This window comes from Camarhynchus parvulus, chromosome 2 (assembly GCF_901933205.1).
Source record: "Camarhynchus parvulus chromosome 2, STF_HiC, whole genome shotgun sequence".
In the NCBI taxonomy this organism is placed as follows: domain Eukaryota; kingdom Metazoa; phylum Chordata; class Aves; order Passeriformes; family Thraupidae; genus Camarhynchus; species Camarhynchus parvulus.
The window spans coordinates 46,710,415-46,727,103 of record NC_044572.1 but is presented as its reverse complement, the minus strand read 5'-3'; the positions used below and the strand labels follow the sequence as shown (position 1 = coordinate 46,727,103).

The 16,689-nt window shown below is 40.4% G+C and overlaps 1 protein-coding gene across 1 annotated transcript in view; it reads right to left on the bottom strand.

Moving 5' to 3' along the window:
• NPSR1 (neuropeptide S receptor 1) overlaps positions 1 to 16,211 on the bottom strand; it is a 55,673-nt gene extending 39,462 nt beyond the window's left edge. The window contains exons 1-2 of the mRNA XM_030943227.1: positions 16,065 to 16,211; positions 3,440 to 3,572 (exon numbers count right to left, since the gene is read on the bottom strand). Coding sequence (XP_030799087.1) covers positions 3,440 to 3,572; positions 16,065 to 16,211 — 280 coding nt within the window. The remainder of the gene's footprint in view (positions 1 to 3,439; positions 3,573 to 16,064) is intronic.
• Between the last annotated feature and the right edge of the window lie 478 nt (positions 16,212 to 16,689).

The window sequence follows — 16,689 nt, the reverse complement described above, 5'->3', positions numbered from 1 at the left end:
ATTTTTTCTGAAAACAACAATATTTCACTTCAATACTTCCAGCTTTATACAGCTCCTGTGAAATCATCCCAGTCTTTGATCTTGAACCACTTGGTGATTTCAGTTGCAAACATCTTAAATACACTAAGACACTAAAGTTATGTGAAATGGCATTGGGTAGGGGAAGATGTAAGAGATTTCCTACCAGGAGAGATAGCTATGCCATGAGCATAACTTGTGCTAAGCTCAGAAGAAAAGTGTTTGGGGAAAAGTGCTTAGAAATACCCTCCTCACAGGGTAATCTTCAGAGCTTGCTCTTTCTGAGAAACTAAATTACCTTGGAGATAGAAATCTGCAGGAAACTTAGCTTTAGTTTCCGTCTGCACAGACAAACTTGTTTCTAAGAACAACATTTTTACAGAAGAGGAATATGCCCAAAGGCAAACTGAAAACTGAACACAAGGCAAATATGGCAATATTCCTCTTCATTAAATTAGCTGATGCTGAGTGATTAGTACTATTGTTCAGCTCAGCTGTTAACTCTTAGCTGATTTCCTAGTGCTTAATTCCCAGATAATTTCAAAGAGATTTATGCATGAACTGAGAGTTAGACATAAACTGAAATGTGGTACTGACACAAGCATTGTAAAAGTGTGTATTTAATGTAAAATATTGTGAATCCAGGCTTCAGCAACATCCTTAAGCATTCTGAAGCTGAAAGGATTACTCACATTCCTACAGATCCCCGCAACCTTGAGCACCATGTTGAATTATGATGTAGTAAAGAATCAGGAAGAATATTCTCTAGATTTGTGGAGTGGGTTGAACCACTGAATTCTGTCAGTGTTGAAAGAAGCCTCAATCAGTTAGTTATTTCTCATCTGCATCTGGCTTGGCAACCAGTCAAGAAGAACAACAGCATTCGCTTCCTATTCATGTATTATGCACAATTTTGCTTTGAATACCTTGTTTATTCTAACACAAAGGCTGAATTTTAATTTCATTTTTGGTACTACATCAGTGGGAAAATGTGAGAATTGAGGGCACCTCTCAACTATTGAGCCACAGATCAATAGACAAAAAGTTTTTAAATGGCTTTGAAATGCCTGCATTGATAAAGCTATATACCTTATTCTTCTTTCTGCTACTGGGCAGAGATAATAAATATTTTAAGGACCTCAAAATAGATGGAAGCAGTAATATTGACTAAGCAGAAACTGTTTGCCAGGAGATTAGGCCTTAGTTGGAAGGATTTAAATATGCTTGGCATGTCAAAGCAATGTGACAAGTCGGTGTTTTCATAATGTTCTGTGTCTACCTCATAACTTGTTGTGAAAGGATGATGGCTGTTGCCAGCTTGCTTTGTTCTTAATAATATTTTTAAAGATAAGAAAGTGAAATGGCTCCATTTCAGGAATTAAGTCATTTCCTTGTGCCAAAATACTGACAAGCAGTCTTGGTGCGGGAAGATAAATTAGAGTTCTGACTCCTGCATCACAAAAAAGAAATCGACATTGCTTGAAAGGAGCCTTGCTGTTAGAGCTGAAGTTACTTCTTTTAACGTTGCAGATGTGAATGTCAAGTGAGTTTTCTACGTGAATTTTTGTAATATGAAATGGAACAGACTGTTGAACTCAGGCAATTTTAAAAGTCAAGGATAATTCTAGGGAAGGGGAAGTCAGAAGAATCAGCAAATGGAACACACAAATTTCAGTCAAATTATAGCATCAGCTGTATAGCACTATTTGCTGCCCACATCTAATGGTATATTTGCCTTGTTGTCTTTGCCACTGTCACTGATTCTTTAAGCTCCCTCAAACTGCACTTGCAATGCCTTTCTCTCCCTTCATGCTGACAGTACTTAAACGCCTAGTGAATAGTTCTTCATGGACCCCCATTCTAATACAAAAAGTCCTCTTTCCTATGGGTACAAAATGGAAAAATTCCCAGTCAGACACTTTTCCAGCACAGAAACAGCAGTAGACTCCTCCCAGTACACCTGACAGTAAGTATGAAATGGATGATGTCCGTCTGAGGCTTCCTCTGCTCTTCTTTCTTTGCCTGCACTTCTTCTTGACTGCCTGAGTACATTCCATTCATCTGGGACTGGGAACTCTTTGAGCAGAGAGTGTTTATTTTGAAACTCCTGTGAACACTGTAATGCTTGATCTGTGATTGATGCTTCCAAGCTGTGGGGTGAGGCTGTATTGACCTGCCTTACCTGATGGATAATACTGCTGCCTCATGAAGGAAGTGGCAATAAAGGTCACAGCTGAGATAAGAAGTAAAACTATTTATTACAGATGACTTGGGCAAACAGGAAAACCAGCTGTCAGCACTTCAGAAAAGAAGTCACTGCAAACCTTCACCTCCTCACTTTACAAGGATTCTTCCATCACCTATTACAGGCCTGCCTCTTTGCATCAATTTGCACACCCTGGTCTGTTTCAGCTAAGAGTAGTTCTTCAAACTGAACATGCTCCTGAGCAGACATGGCTGAGACCATGGAGTCCATTTATTTACAAAAATGCATGTTGGAAATTGGGCAGTGTAGTGCTTTGTTTTTCCAGTTTAAACACAGGTACAACAGACAACAAAGGAGGAAGCAGTATTGTTGGAAAATCATATATTAAATGGTTCTTCAGTGAAAAAGTGCTATAATTCCTACCATAGCTTAGGGGAAGAAAAAAAAAAAAGCAATAGAAGCATATAAATATATCCTATATACACAAACAGTACAACACAGATGTCTTGTAAGCAGGGATTAGTAGCAGGACACTGTTGTAGAAACAGCACATATTTTCCCTTGGGAAACTTAAACCCCCACAAATGTAGTCCATTCAAGACTACAGAGAAACAATGTGCTGCTTATGCTCATTTCCTTTCCTTCTTGCTGAGACTGACATTTTTCAAACGTAGTCTCCTATACATTTCACATTCTGTTTAAAAACTACAAAGTCCTTGGATCAGCATCCTTTTGTCCATTAAAAAAAATCTAAATGCATTCCTCTCCACCTTTATATTGTTATATTTCCCTTCATTAAACCGGACAACATGAAGTTATTTTCACTCTTCACTGCGGGAGAATAATTGATGGAGTAGTTTTAGTAGAAAAACACAAGAGATTCATCTTAAACTAGTTTAATTTAAGCAGTTCCATGACAACAGCTGGAGACATAGCTTCTGGGAAATGCAGATGCAAACTCAGACTGGAAGATAAGATTTAGTGACACCAGTGAGTTGCAGCTGCTGCATACTACTCCATCTAGCAACATCTTTTTAAATCAGATTGAGCCCTAAGATAAGTAGCCATCCGTTTGCTTTATGGCAAACTCAACTGGACATTAGGTGGCAACTGAATGCTTTGCCCCTCAACTCACATTTTCTCATTTGTAATTTTTACAGTGATTCCTGCGTTTTACAGTGCAGGTCAGGTGCCCTTTCCCCTCCCATACACTACCTGTGATTGCCAGCTGAGTAACAAAGTAGGTCATTCGAGATTTCCGCTTCCTCCTCCAGGTAGAGAAGAGCACAATGGCATTTCCAGAAATTGTGACAATAAAGAGAATCCAAAGAGTCACCAGCTGCTCTGTCTGCAATGCAAAGAAGGGCAAAAAGTGTATTGATGGGTGGATGGACAGTCACTTATCTTCAGACAAATGAGATGAGAATGGAAAACAGGAGTGAAATTTGAGTTTTGCCAATTGATTTCAACTATTTAGTCTAAAAGACATTCTTAGTTTTTTTTCAGAAAATACTTAACATGCATCACTGCTAGTGATGTTCTTCCCAGTTTAGTTTGCAGTGGCTGTATATTACTTCTCTCTCCATGAAACCACTAGCAGTGTCTGTATTCTGCACTTAGTGCTAAAACGAGAGGCAGCTCTCAGCTTTCTTGTGCTGCTCCAGCAAGCTGTGAAATAACCAGCTGCCTCACTTCATAAGGAATGTTGATAGATGGGCTCCTTTGGAGAAATGGAGGAAATAAATAGTTCTCTCTTCCTCAACTTCAGTGAGTCTGGGTCATTCACGAGCCCTAATGAAATTCAGACATCCACTCCATGATCTAGATGTGCACCAAGACTGAAAAAGAAGCATGACCCACTAAAGTATACTTGTGTAGCAACTGAAACGTGATGACAAAACGTCCCCTAGTGGTGTGTGTACAAAGAAAACAAGGTAAGAAAGCTGTTCGTGCTCTCAAAGCATCGAGATGCTCTGGCTGCAGGATCAACACCGTATTTGTGTGCCCACGTTTGCTTGTTTGGTGAGTGCACACCCAATCATTACATCCTACCAACAGTTTTAGGTTTTGTCAATGTAGTCGTTGGGATCTTTCCATTCAAAACAGCAAATCCACAACATGGGAGTTAGGGGAAGATGGAGGAGGCAGGTAAGGGCTGCAGCTGAGGAAGGGTGCCAGGTGCTGGCCCTACAGACGTGGCCTCAGCAGGTTGGGGGAAAGATGCTGCCAGTAATACCCCACCTACCTGACTGGGCTGATAGTAGAGCAGAAATCAGGGAGAACACTCATTAAAAGCATTTGTAAGCCACTATGGTGAGCAGAAACCAGAGCTCCTTCTGCTTGCAAAGAAAATAGCTTACTGTGTGCATGGGGAGGGAAGGTGAAATGAAAGGAATGGAGCAGGGACATGGAGCTTTGTGCTTTATAATTAGCCTTAGTGCCTTCTCGGCACTTAGCCCCACCCCTGGCCAGCAGTCCTTGTCCCTCCTTGTCCCTCCCATTGCCCCCCCTGGGCAGCCTCTCCTGGGAACCAGCCTCAGCTTTGCTCTAGGCAGGGAGCCGCCCTTCCCTATGGATCACAGGGTCATGCAGGGAAAGCAAGACCTGATGAGGGGCAATCTGATGTTACGCTCTGTGCCTGAGCCCAGAGATTAGTTTAAGCAATTAGTTGTGTAGAGAGGATTTCACTTTTGCCAGCATGATGATTTTCACCAACATAGTGTCATCTCACCTAACTTTAAAGTTCCAAAGAGACACAACTGTTCTAAATTGTCTTACTATTGTCTAGGTAATAGCAGTGTCTCAGAGATGAGTCACCACTCATCTCACCTACCTTGGGATGATTTGTCTCCACTGAGTATAGAGTGACCTACATGAGACAACCTGTGTGGGCTAGATACTTAGCTTTTAGATTAAAAAAAAAATCCATCTTTTTGGGTTACCTGTAAATCTCTTGAATTTCTTGGAAACAAATTTCTTTAAAAATGTGTGGCAGAGATACCGTGAAACTGTTTGTATGGGGATGCTTTTCTTAGCACAGGAATTGGAAGGAAATGTCTTTTTTGGAAGACAATAAAATAATAAAATATAAGATTTCACATCACTTTTTTCCTTGAAATCCATGATTTCTCCTCAGGATTTTTTTGGTTTTTCCATTTCAGAAAACATATTTCTCACATGAAGAAAACTAAGGGACTAGACTTTTTCCCATTTTCTTTGGTATAAAATCAGAAGAGCATTTTCTTAAAAGGCATTATATTCCCGTATTATACTGATATAGATAGGAATAGAAGAAGGATCTGACACTCAACCCTTCTTATGATTCCCACAGAAGAAATAGCTATGGAGCATCAGAGGCTGTGTTAGAAGGATAAGAGCACAGTACAACTGGTCAGATTAAATCCCTTCTGCCAATTTAAAAGCAATACCTAACAATTAAGCAACGTTAGACTCCAGAAATTAAAGCAGACTGCAAAGATAATTTAAAAATGCAAACACTGAAAATAGAGGTAAGTCTGGAAGGGCTGTAGACAAAGAAATAAAGCCAAAATTTCTATTAATCTATTTGTGGGAGCTGCCATTCTGACTAAAAGGAAAAAGATCTCATTCCTGACGATTAAGGAGCCATAACAATAGGCAACTTAAATCACTGCAGCCTCTCTCAGTCTGTGTTAACTTGCAGAATGAAAACTTCCATGGTTATTAATGGGATGCCCACTGTGATAAAGGCCTTTGCAGAGGCTAGGATCGGAATTCAAAATTATCTTCATGAATTGGAAACGTGTACTGGGAAAAAAGCAACATGCTGTCCAACAAGGAGAAGTGCAGGACTGTAGTGTAGTGAGTGTAAATCTCTCTTGGTCAGACCAGCCTTCCAAACCTCAACCCTCACACGCAGCACACGTGCAAAGTGCCCCAGAACATCATGGAATCACTCTACCACGAGAGCAACAGCCACCACCGCTTTGGGATCAACACCAGGCTCATGTGCCTCTGCTCTGATCTTCCCACTGGGCCATGCCCACTCCTGGGCACAGTGCTTCAAGAGAGACACACAAACGAGTTGACATAAAGGATGTAGTTAGGCAAAACGACTGAATGAATCAAGTCACTAAATCCAGGAAAAGTTGACTGCAGGAAAAGATGAACATAGCCTTGAGGACATTAAAAGATTAATGTAAAAATGTAAAGGACTAATCTCTTCTTTAGATCCACTGTGGACTCGACAAAAAATCAAAACTACAGTACAGAATTCAGGATGAAAATTTAAAAAGAAAAAGAAGGCTTTAAAATATATCATAGAGAGATTGATTGAGCCAGTGAAGGCATCTGTGAAGCCTTTAAAAATAGTTATTAGATTAGAGAGATAGCTGATGGATCTTTGAATCTCACTCCAGCCGAACTTTTTTTAGTTTTATTCATCATCTTCAGATTGTTTAGACATAGAAGTGTTTCGTTTCATGTCTTGCTCATTCATCAAACAAAAATCCTTTCTTAATAACAGTCCTAGACAAGGTAATTTACAAAAAACATGCTTCAAGTAATATGTTGTGCAAACATCAGAAGCATTCTGATAAAAAGGAAGATAATAATACCTCCCAAACCTCTTTTGACAAGGGCTTCTTTTGAAATGGGCATTAATAATTACACTAGATTAGAATGCCATGGGAGACTAGTGTCATAGAGCAGTTATTTCAGGTTAGAAAACTACAGATGCTGTTGACATTATTAAAGTCACCAACAAATGAAAGTCAAGCAGATTTCCTTGGTTTGACTCGAGCCATTGCACATGTTGCTGTTCCACAAGGCTGCTATGTTTGGAGCATGGAAGTGCTTCACATCCAGAGAGCATAGTCAGGTTTTGCTATTAAAGCCAGGTTTAGTCAATGAAAAAAATGCTTCTTCATGGGTGAAATGTAAGCCAGAAAACCTGTCTGAAGATTGTGTGCACTTTCCTTTGGCTATAAAAAAGGCTTGTCGTTTTCTTTCTCTAATAAAATTTCTGAATGCAGAGGCTTGAATAAGTCTAACAAGAGGTGTATTCTGCTTTATATTTGAGGCAGAGATCACCCCTGCAAACCCCTTTAATCAAGACCATAGCTAAATCCTATTGGAGATGTTGGGTGGCATTTTGGTACCACAATGCCATCCCTCCTTCCAGTTCTCCTCAGCCAACTTCCTTGCTCTGTCTTCCCTCAGGATTTGTATCTCTCTTGCTGGGGAGCACCAGCTATGACTGTGCAATGATATGTACCTGATAGCCCATTCCAGTGGAGGGGCTGCTACTCGTGTCTTGAGGCGCAAATGCCTTTGTCTGATATTAGAGAAGTTGCCTAATAGAAAGAGGGGCTCAACTAGCAATGGACAAAGATTATTTATACTTGAACAGGGACCCAGTCTACAACTGTTTAGCTCTAGCTGCTGAGGCTGCTCTGGAAAAAATTGGTTTCAGGTAAGAAATGAGCAAATAGAAAAAGAGAGGGAGAGATACTCCATGCCTGGAGGGGCTGACTGGCCTCTTAATATGAGCACTGCAGGCCTGTGGTAACTTCTTGGTCCTGGTGACCTGGCATCTTTCTGCACCATCTTCTTGGTCTTCTGGGTATAGAAGAGGAATGATAACTCATATCACAAGCCAGTAGCAGCTTAAGTCTCTGAACAGCTTTCTCTTGACAGTTGATAAACTCTGGGAATACACAAATGATCTTGCCTTTGGTATATTTTAAAAATTATGGGGTTAGTGTAGCAGCAATTGAGATTGTAAGAGAGCTGTAATCATGAAGCAAGCCAAGCAATTTTGCAAGAGTGCTCTTAACACATAAGAAGAATATATAAATCTCCTTGTTAAATTGGGTAACTGTCATGCTCGTGGTCAAGTTCACCACTAGTAGATTGCATTGCACTTTCTTGAAGGAGGGAAAAAAAGAGAAACATCTTTTCTCATTCTCTAAAACAATCACATTAATTGCAGACCATGCAGAAAAATGGAGCAGTCTAGATTAGCAATTTTTTTTATCCTGCTGTAGAAGATCTGAAATCTTGAACATTGAAAACTGAAAATGTTCAGGATGGACTTGCTATTTTAACATCCCCCATTTAGGATGGAAACTTAAAACCTTTTAAAACAACAACAACAACAAAAAAACCAAACAAACAAACAAAAAAAAAAAACCCCAAAAAAACCCCAAAAAACAAAGAACAAACAAACAACCCCCAAAAAAAACCCAAAAAAACCAAAGCAAAAACCAAAACAAAAACCCAAACAAAGAAAAAAAAAAAGCCAAGAAGCCAGGAGAATTAATTTTCCAGAGGCAGACAGGTGCCATACAGTTTGACTGATTTCTGTCAGGGATTTATAATCAGCTTATCTCTAAGGCAAATTGCACTTTTGACTGTAACACTGAGGGGGATAAAGGAAATACACCCATTAACCCAATTAGGGAGTTTTAAAGGTACTGACTAAACCTCTGATAAAATTCATTGAATTTTTAAATAAATAAACAAAGCAAAAATAATAAAACACCTCTTTTCCATACTGCCAGACTCCCACACAGCAGAAACCCTGGAGGAGCCTTCTGGGGTCTAAGTGCTGCCTACAACTGTCTGGCAGGAGGGTGCAGAGAAGATGGAGCCAGATTCCTCTCAGATGTGCACCATGAAAGGGCAAGAGTCAACAAACAAGGGTTGCAACACGGGACATCTTGGTATGACATTACAAGGAAAGTTTCTTCATGAGGGTGGTCAAGCATCAGGATGGTAACACAGAAAGGTTGTGAGATTTCCATCCCTAGAGACATTCAGAAATTAGGCAGACACTGCCCCGAAAAATCCAGCACCATTTGGGTTTGCTTTCAAGTGGTTGGTTCAGGCTACCTCCAGAAATCCTTCTCTACTTGAATTATTACACACACACACAGGTATGCATAAGACCTATTTTCTTAACAAATATTCTTAAAACTAGAAGATATTTAAACAGACATAATCAGATCAGTGCTTTGCACACCTTGCATATTATTTATTCTATCACAGAAAGATGAACAGTTCCAATCTTTCTGGGAATCTTTATGTAAATTAAAATTTGCTCTGCAAGTAAAGAGTATGGGTGTAAAGGCTACTGGCATGGAAATGGCAAAAACATAATTGTCTTAAGAAAAAGGATTTTAAGAGTACTTTTTCATATATTTACTTGAAGTCCTGAGGTGAAGAATTTCTGCCAAGTGTAATCAGCTTAAAATGTGGTCTTCCAGAAATGAAGTGTGATGCCACTGAAGGGGTCATGACTATGGTTATGCTTACCACCTACAAAATAAAGGTTCTTTAATAAACAAAAAAAAAAAACTAACTTGGTTAAAATTCCAAGGCAACATCCATATTTTTTCCTGTGCTGAAACTTTCTACACAAGTTGGGTTGTGAAAAAACCCCACAACCTAACAGCAATCTGCTTGAAAAAAAAGCTGTAGGTGCGTTGCATATACTTAAATTGTAGATAACTTTTCTAACTGTCAAGAAGGAAAAAAGTAAGTGACACCAAATATCTTACAAGAAGAGGCACAACAAACAGAATACTTGGGCTAGAATTAAGCTTCACACAGCAGCAAATGCTAATGACCTGAATGTGAAGATTCAGATTACTAATTAATCTAATGTTCAAGAAAAGAAAAGCTGGAAAAAATGGCTGAAAAGGTCTTGATTCATTTGCTGATAGGCTTTGTCTTAATGAGAAAGAAACATGCTCAAAAAACTGAGAAGGTCACTGGAATCTTCAGCCTTAGCTGTCACAAGCAGCAGGAAGTTGTACTGTCCACCCCTCTAATACAAATATGTTTCAAAAGAAGGTTCTCCATGCAGCAAGGCAAAAGTGAGAAGATGTTTCTACTCAGATTTCACACAAGATATTCCTGAAAATTTTGGGAAAACAATTTGATTGACACTTAAAAACCCAGGGAAAACTCATGTGAAAGTAAGAAAGACTGGGAGAAAAGAAAGTTCCAAGCTAAGTTTTATATTTTGTCATTGAAAGTGCTTCCATTATGATTGAATTTGAAAGAAACACATTTCAGCAGGCAACAAGCCCTCTAGGAGTTGATTTTTTTTGTTGTTTTTAATTAGTGTGGCCTGGAATGGAGCCTGATTCAAAGCGCATAAACACCAGTTCAGCCTCAGGTTTGACTCTGGGACTGCTGCTTTCTCATTTAAATGCTACTGGTTGTGCTTGATAGCCCTCCTATCCCCTGTGTAGAGGCTGCCTTCTAACTGATTACTTGGGTTATTCTCCCAGCCCAAGGTAATGGAACATTCTGGCAAAGCTGGGATGCATTGCTACATGAAACCTCCACCAACATATCAAATATTCTGGCAACAGTCACTTCCCAAGGAGTCCTGATCGTTGGAAAAAACACACAGCTCGAAGGAACACAAGTTGATTTTTTCTGTTCTGTTGAACTTGAGAAGCAGTTTTGTATGAGTTTGTGTTGATATGGTATTCCACTCATATGTTATGTTTATGTGTTACATAAAGATCTACAATATTTTCTTCCTTTTAGACTTAGGGAAAGAGACAAGCTGAGAAAGTCGATTCACTAAACTGGGACACTTCCTCATGGAAAGGGGCAATTTTTTTATCAAGATTACTTTCTCATCTTTTTTAAATCTAGCAATTTTTTGTTGTTGTTGTTGTGAACCTCTGTTTTTTAAAAAAAACACTTATTAGCTCTGACATCATCACCATGGATGAGCAGGATCCTTTCAGTGCACACCATCTAATGCATGCCAATTGCAATGATCTTTCCAACCTCAACAGCTGAACGAACCTCCACTCTGACCCAAAATTCTCTATAGGTGTGATGGTGACAGTCAGTAACAAATGTGATTAATTCAATTCAATTCTATCACCAAATAGTTCTTATTTGCCATTCTGTTGTGATTTGGTACAAGACAGATAATAAATGCAGGCAGTACTGCTCAGTTATTGCAGGATGTTTTACCCATTGCACTCTAGAAAATTCCACAGAATTAGACAGATATTCCTGATTTGAATGTCATCAGGAAACATAAAATTTTAATGGTGTACCTGTCTATTTTTTTGTAGAATATTTTCAATGTAGAAAGATAATATTAGACCACTCAAAGGTCTATCCATAATCTTATGATTATTGACAGCCCTATTTAAAACTCCAAAGTGTTGTTTTTCTTAATCACTTAAAATTATTATGTGTGCCTAATCGGTAAAATTTAAATATCTCAAAAAATGTAAAAAAAATATACTTTCTAGGCACATTTATGTAGGAGATGCAGACAGGTGCAAACCATGTGCCTGTGTGGAGCACAGGGACAGTAGTTTGAGGTTTGCTAGTGTAGAACAGCCCAAACCAGTTGGCTCATAGCTGCTCCCTGTTGGGCTGTCACACTGCCAGACCCTTCTGTGCTGTGTTTAAGCCACTGGGTGAGGCCAGCCTGGCCAACAGCACGGCAGCAGCAGTCTCCCAAGGAGACAATTCTAAGTGCAGCATCTCAGGAATAGCAACAGTCATTACAGCATATTGCAGAGGCTGTGTTCAGGAGTCCCTGACACCTTATTTGTGTAAACTTAATCCTCCTCCTCTCCCCCACCGAAAGATTGCAAAGTTACCTCTGAATTATTTGATATGTCTATTTTCTAAAATGTGTGATTGCATTTGCAGAGATTACTCCAGAAATTTGACAGCACCCATTATTATTTTCCTATTATGTATTCAATGATGGGATGCTCTGTGATATTTGCTTGAAAATCAGAATGAGGAATAGCATAAGCAAATACTTTTCAGGAGATAAAGCAACTCCTACATTTGGATGAAAGGATGGGGACATTAGACTGTGACTTCAGCAGTCTCTGAGAACACCTGGAGCCAAATCCATGTAACTGGACAGTCCTACAAAACCTCTCGGCATGTTGGGCTCCTCAGCTCTTTGCTGGTGATGTTAAAAACCCCAACCCCTGTAAAGAGCATTAGCTCCATGAATAAGCAGTCCATGTTCTTAGAGTTATGCTTACTTGTGCTAGATTGTGCTGTCCTGTTTAAAATAGGAGCTACATGGGCTAAAACACACAGGTACAGGGAATGCTGCAATGTTGGGGGAGTACAGTCAAAGACACACATTTAAAATAATTTGTGATGGTTTTAATAGGCACACAGTTGCTCCTGAAAGCTGCAACACTGTTGCATGTTGCTGCATGGAACAGGGACCAGGGCTCATGGGCACAGAGGCAGGGGTGCGCCAACATTTGGACCAGTGACTGGGGCTCCCACTTGGCAGGGAAGATGTAGGGGTTCCCAACAACCTTGGATGTAAACAATAAAACCTTTGTGTCCTGCTGTACAGGTGGGAACTCTGCACAGCAGGAAACAAAAAGTAAAACTTGATGGATTCCCAGCTGTGCTGGGAGGTAGAAAATGATGGTGGGAACACAGTCCCACTGAGAAAACTCACAGTTGCTGTTCCTTTCTCTTTTTGAGCACTCCAGCCTTTACTTTCCTGTGTGAAAGCAGGGCATCTTTCTCAGTAGAGCTCTTAAAACAGATCCCTACCCAATCTTTCTGAGGACATGCACGTGCTCCTACCATTGTGAAAACTTCTGGTCTGTTTAGTATCTGGAAGGAGAAGATGCTTCCTCCAGCCCTGACAAAGCCTCCCAAACCCTGCATGAAATCAGGCCAAAACTATTCTGAGATTCCACCTTTTCTCCAGGCAGGTTTCTGGTTTGTACTGTGTTCAGTTTGCAGAGTTAAGAAGGTCCTAAAGTAGAGGAAGGCTACAGGTATTTAGATGATTTCTGCTCTTTCTGTACTACTGCATTTGGCAGGTGCTATTGATGCTCAGAGCCCTTTTACACATGGATTAAGCACATATGGAGGAGATTGTAAAGGATTGTAATGAACTTTCCTTTGGCTTGGAAGGTTGGAGCTGTAATTAATACCAATTTGCGCATCTGTTCTGAATTACGTGCTGAAACAGCCAGCAGAATTCCTTGTAGTTTAAGACACTAACCTACCTGGATATCCCACAGAAAGGCACCCAGGAAGAAACATGATCTGAGTTTTCAGGGACAATTTGCCATAACACAGCAGCAAGACCTAAATAGCAGCGGGAACGAGGCAGCGCCTTTGCCATGGAAATCACCAGCTCATCTTGCATGCTGAGTGATGCATAGACACACCCAGTCCTGCCCCAAAAGCTGCCATTCTGTATGCCAAGAGTCAGTTTAGTTAGCCCACATGGCCCCAAAATTAGACATCATTAGCAAAGCTTTGATGAGCAGCTGGCCCTTCTGTAGTAATGACTACCAGAAGAAAATCAGCATTCCTCTAAGTGGAGGAAATGTTCTATTTTTGAGATAAAATAAATCAATAAAATTCTCCTCAGCCTTCCCCCCAAAAAGACAACAAAAACCTGAACTGGCAAAACATTCTCTAATCTGAAACTTTGCAGGGTTTAGTTGTTAAGCAGAGGAAGAGACAGAAGCGCAAATTTTTCTGGAAGAGAAGCAATCACAGCTCAGCCTTTCTGGCACTGAAATACTCTAATGCACATTATTTTACTTTTGTCATGTTGCCACCACAGTATGACATAGACACTACCTGGAGTGGGTACTGGCCATCCTTTTGCAGCTCGGGAGGAAAAGACGCCAGCACATGCTTATGCAGTTTGAGCAGCGTGTGAGATACCCTGGCAGCTGTCATTGGGTAAAATCATTAAAAAATCATCAACACAGGTATAGGGCATCACTCCCTAGTTTCCTTTTATCAGTTTAGATCATGTTTTCCTAGGACTGCTTTGCTAAGGTAGGTTACACCTGCATTTTCCAAGCAGAAATAGCTTGTGTGCTCTATCTGCACACAAGCTCTGGGCTCAACCTGTGTAGTGACCGCTCACCCATCCTGCCTTCACAGCCAGCCACAGGTTACAGTGTGTTTGAAAATCCAAACCCTATTTGTAAGCTACATTTTGAACACTGAACTCTGTTTTTCAAATTCATTCAGCCTGTTCCAAACTGAAACATGAGTTGTTTTAGCTGCTTAACTACAGCATTGTAAAGAGGAAGACTTTGCTGCTTGGCTTGCTGAAGTGGGCAAGGACGCAGCCACAACATGGGCAGAGCTGGTGGAGGATGGCCAGCGGAGTCCACAGTTATCAGCAGCACCTTCCACATGTGGGTTTTACTGAGTGCTGAAATTGCTGGCAGGGAGCCCTGTCTTCCCTGCACTGCAGTCATCAGAGCAGGTGCTTTCTCCTTCCTTTCCTACAGCTGCACCAGCTGTCCCTCGTCTCTAGAGTGAAAATATTTCCGTGCCTATCAACAGCTAGTAATTGATGTGAAATCAGTGAGTCTCCTTGCAAAGTTCATGCTACATGTGCCAGAGCCAGGCATCCGGCAGAGACTCAAGAGCAAGTCTAATGAGAAGCCCTCAGCTACAGAATCGTTTCCTTTAGCAATGGAGGAGCGTGCATGACTATCCTTGGTTCCCTAATTATTGTAATTTACTCAATCTCTCCTATTAATGAGCATTTTTCTGCCTGGGGACTTTCTAATCGTGGAATTAATTGTCACTTTTACTATTATAAAATACTGCTCCCATGACATTGTTCAGATTTACAGCCCTGTGAAAAGAAGACAGGAGATAAAGAGAAAGTTGTTAAAATATTTTTCTTGTCCCTTGTGATTTTTTTTTCAAGAGCATTTTAGGAGTCTAACATGGAGAGGGACAAAAAGGAAGAAAAAATAATTTTCACCCTTGAAATCCTAGGTAGGAAGTATTACCTTAGCAATTATAAGCAGCATGTTAGAAGAGACCCTCACTAATTAAGACTGGCACTATGGATCATCTCTTTCTTAACCAGGGCTGGGAACCTGCTGTAATTCCACTGATTCCACTAAGATTGTGTCAGAGCACTACCAATCTCACAGATACAAAAATTGCTCCTGAATATATCCCCTTCTACCTCACATGTTGTCAAATGATATAAATGCCTGGATCTTTCCTGCTGAAATTGATCTCTTTGGTGCTGAGGTCCAGAAGGAATGGCAGGGCGCTCCTAGCCAGACTTTTTAATGACTTGAACTTGTACAACATACCATAAAAATAAAGAGACACATGGCATTCAGAACAAAATTAAGCAGTAGCAACAGGCAGAGAAATCTGAAGGAAATATGAACTTCAGAACTTCTCCAATCTTTTTCCTCCATTTACATATTGCTAGGGTGATGTTTAGTTTTGGAGATGACTGAATACACTTCCCATTCAATTGAACAGCATTCACTACTGAATGACTCATCTAATGCATTCTTAACAACAGATTTCAAAAGACACTGCAACCCCTACTCAACTCACCAACAAACAAACAAACAAATTAGAACCTGTCCCTCATGATTAAAAAACCTGAAACAACAAAAACCCCGTCTCGCTTGTGTACAATATTTGTTACAGCTAGAAAATTGCAAAGAAATCCCTTATGCCAAGATGATGCATCTAAGAAATTACATTAAAAATGTGTTAAAATAATGCAAGCTTTTGACTAAAGATGCATGTATAATTACAATACCTCTACAGAAAACCAGTACTGGCCTCTCCTGGAAGGGGATAGAGTTAGCTAAGACACGTAAATCTGAATTCCAGTTTTTACAAGTATTTTGCTTTTCAGCAAATGCCTCACGCATGCTGTCAGCTGTCTTTGTAGGGAAAAAAACATACCAATATCTGGGAAAAAAAGTTAAAGAATCTTAGTTGCCTCCCCACATATGTGCTGAAAATGCTTCAAAGCTGCAAGCATTTGAGAAAAGTAATGCACCCCTTAAAGTAATACCTTAAAGGAATAGTAAAAGGATCCCCACTCCTCTTCTGCCACCACTTCTGTGAAAGTCACCGTTTCAGTGAAAGTGACAAGGGTAAGATCCAGACAGCCGGTGCCTCCCTGCGAGCTGCTGCTGGCTTCTGTGGAGTTGACCTCCATCACTGGATTTTGCTGAAGTTGTCCAGGTGCTGGTTTTAGTAAGAGTTAATGCAGCCAGGCTTCTCCTGTAAGAGCGCAGCACAAAACTAGCTTCTCACTGGCTACCAGAGGTGTCGGGCTTCAGTGCAGCTGAGTGATAGAAAAAAAAAAAACCAAAACAGACAAGCTGGCATTCCTTTGAGCTTTCTTTTGGTACAACTCTGACAACAGCCATCCACATGCTCTTCCCAACAGCAGCAGCCAGTAACAAATCAGCACTCATGGCCCCAGCCATGTGCTTTGTTGACTCTGGGTTACCTTGCACCCCAAGCTGTTAGCTCTGGAGTCAGGCACGCCTGTAATAGCATGGAGCTCTTCCCTGCACTAAGCCCAAGAGCCTGGGTATTCCACTCAGCAGCATTGCTTACTTACGTTAGCTGAGCTCACTATGATGTTGATTACCTTCAGTCTTATGGGATATCCATAAACAAACACCAAC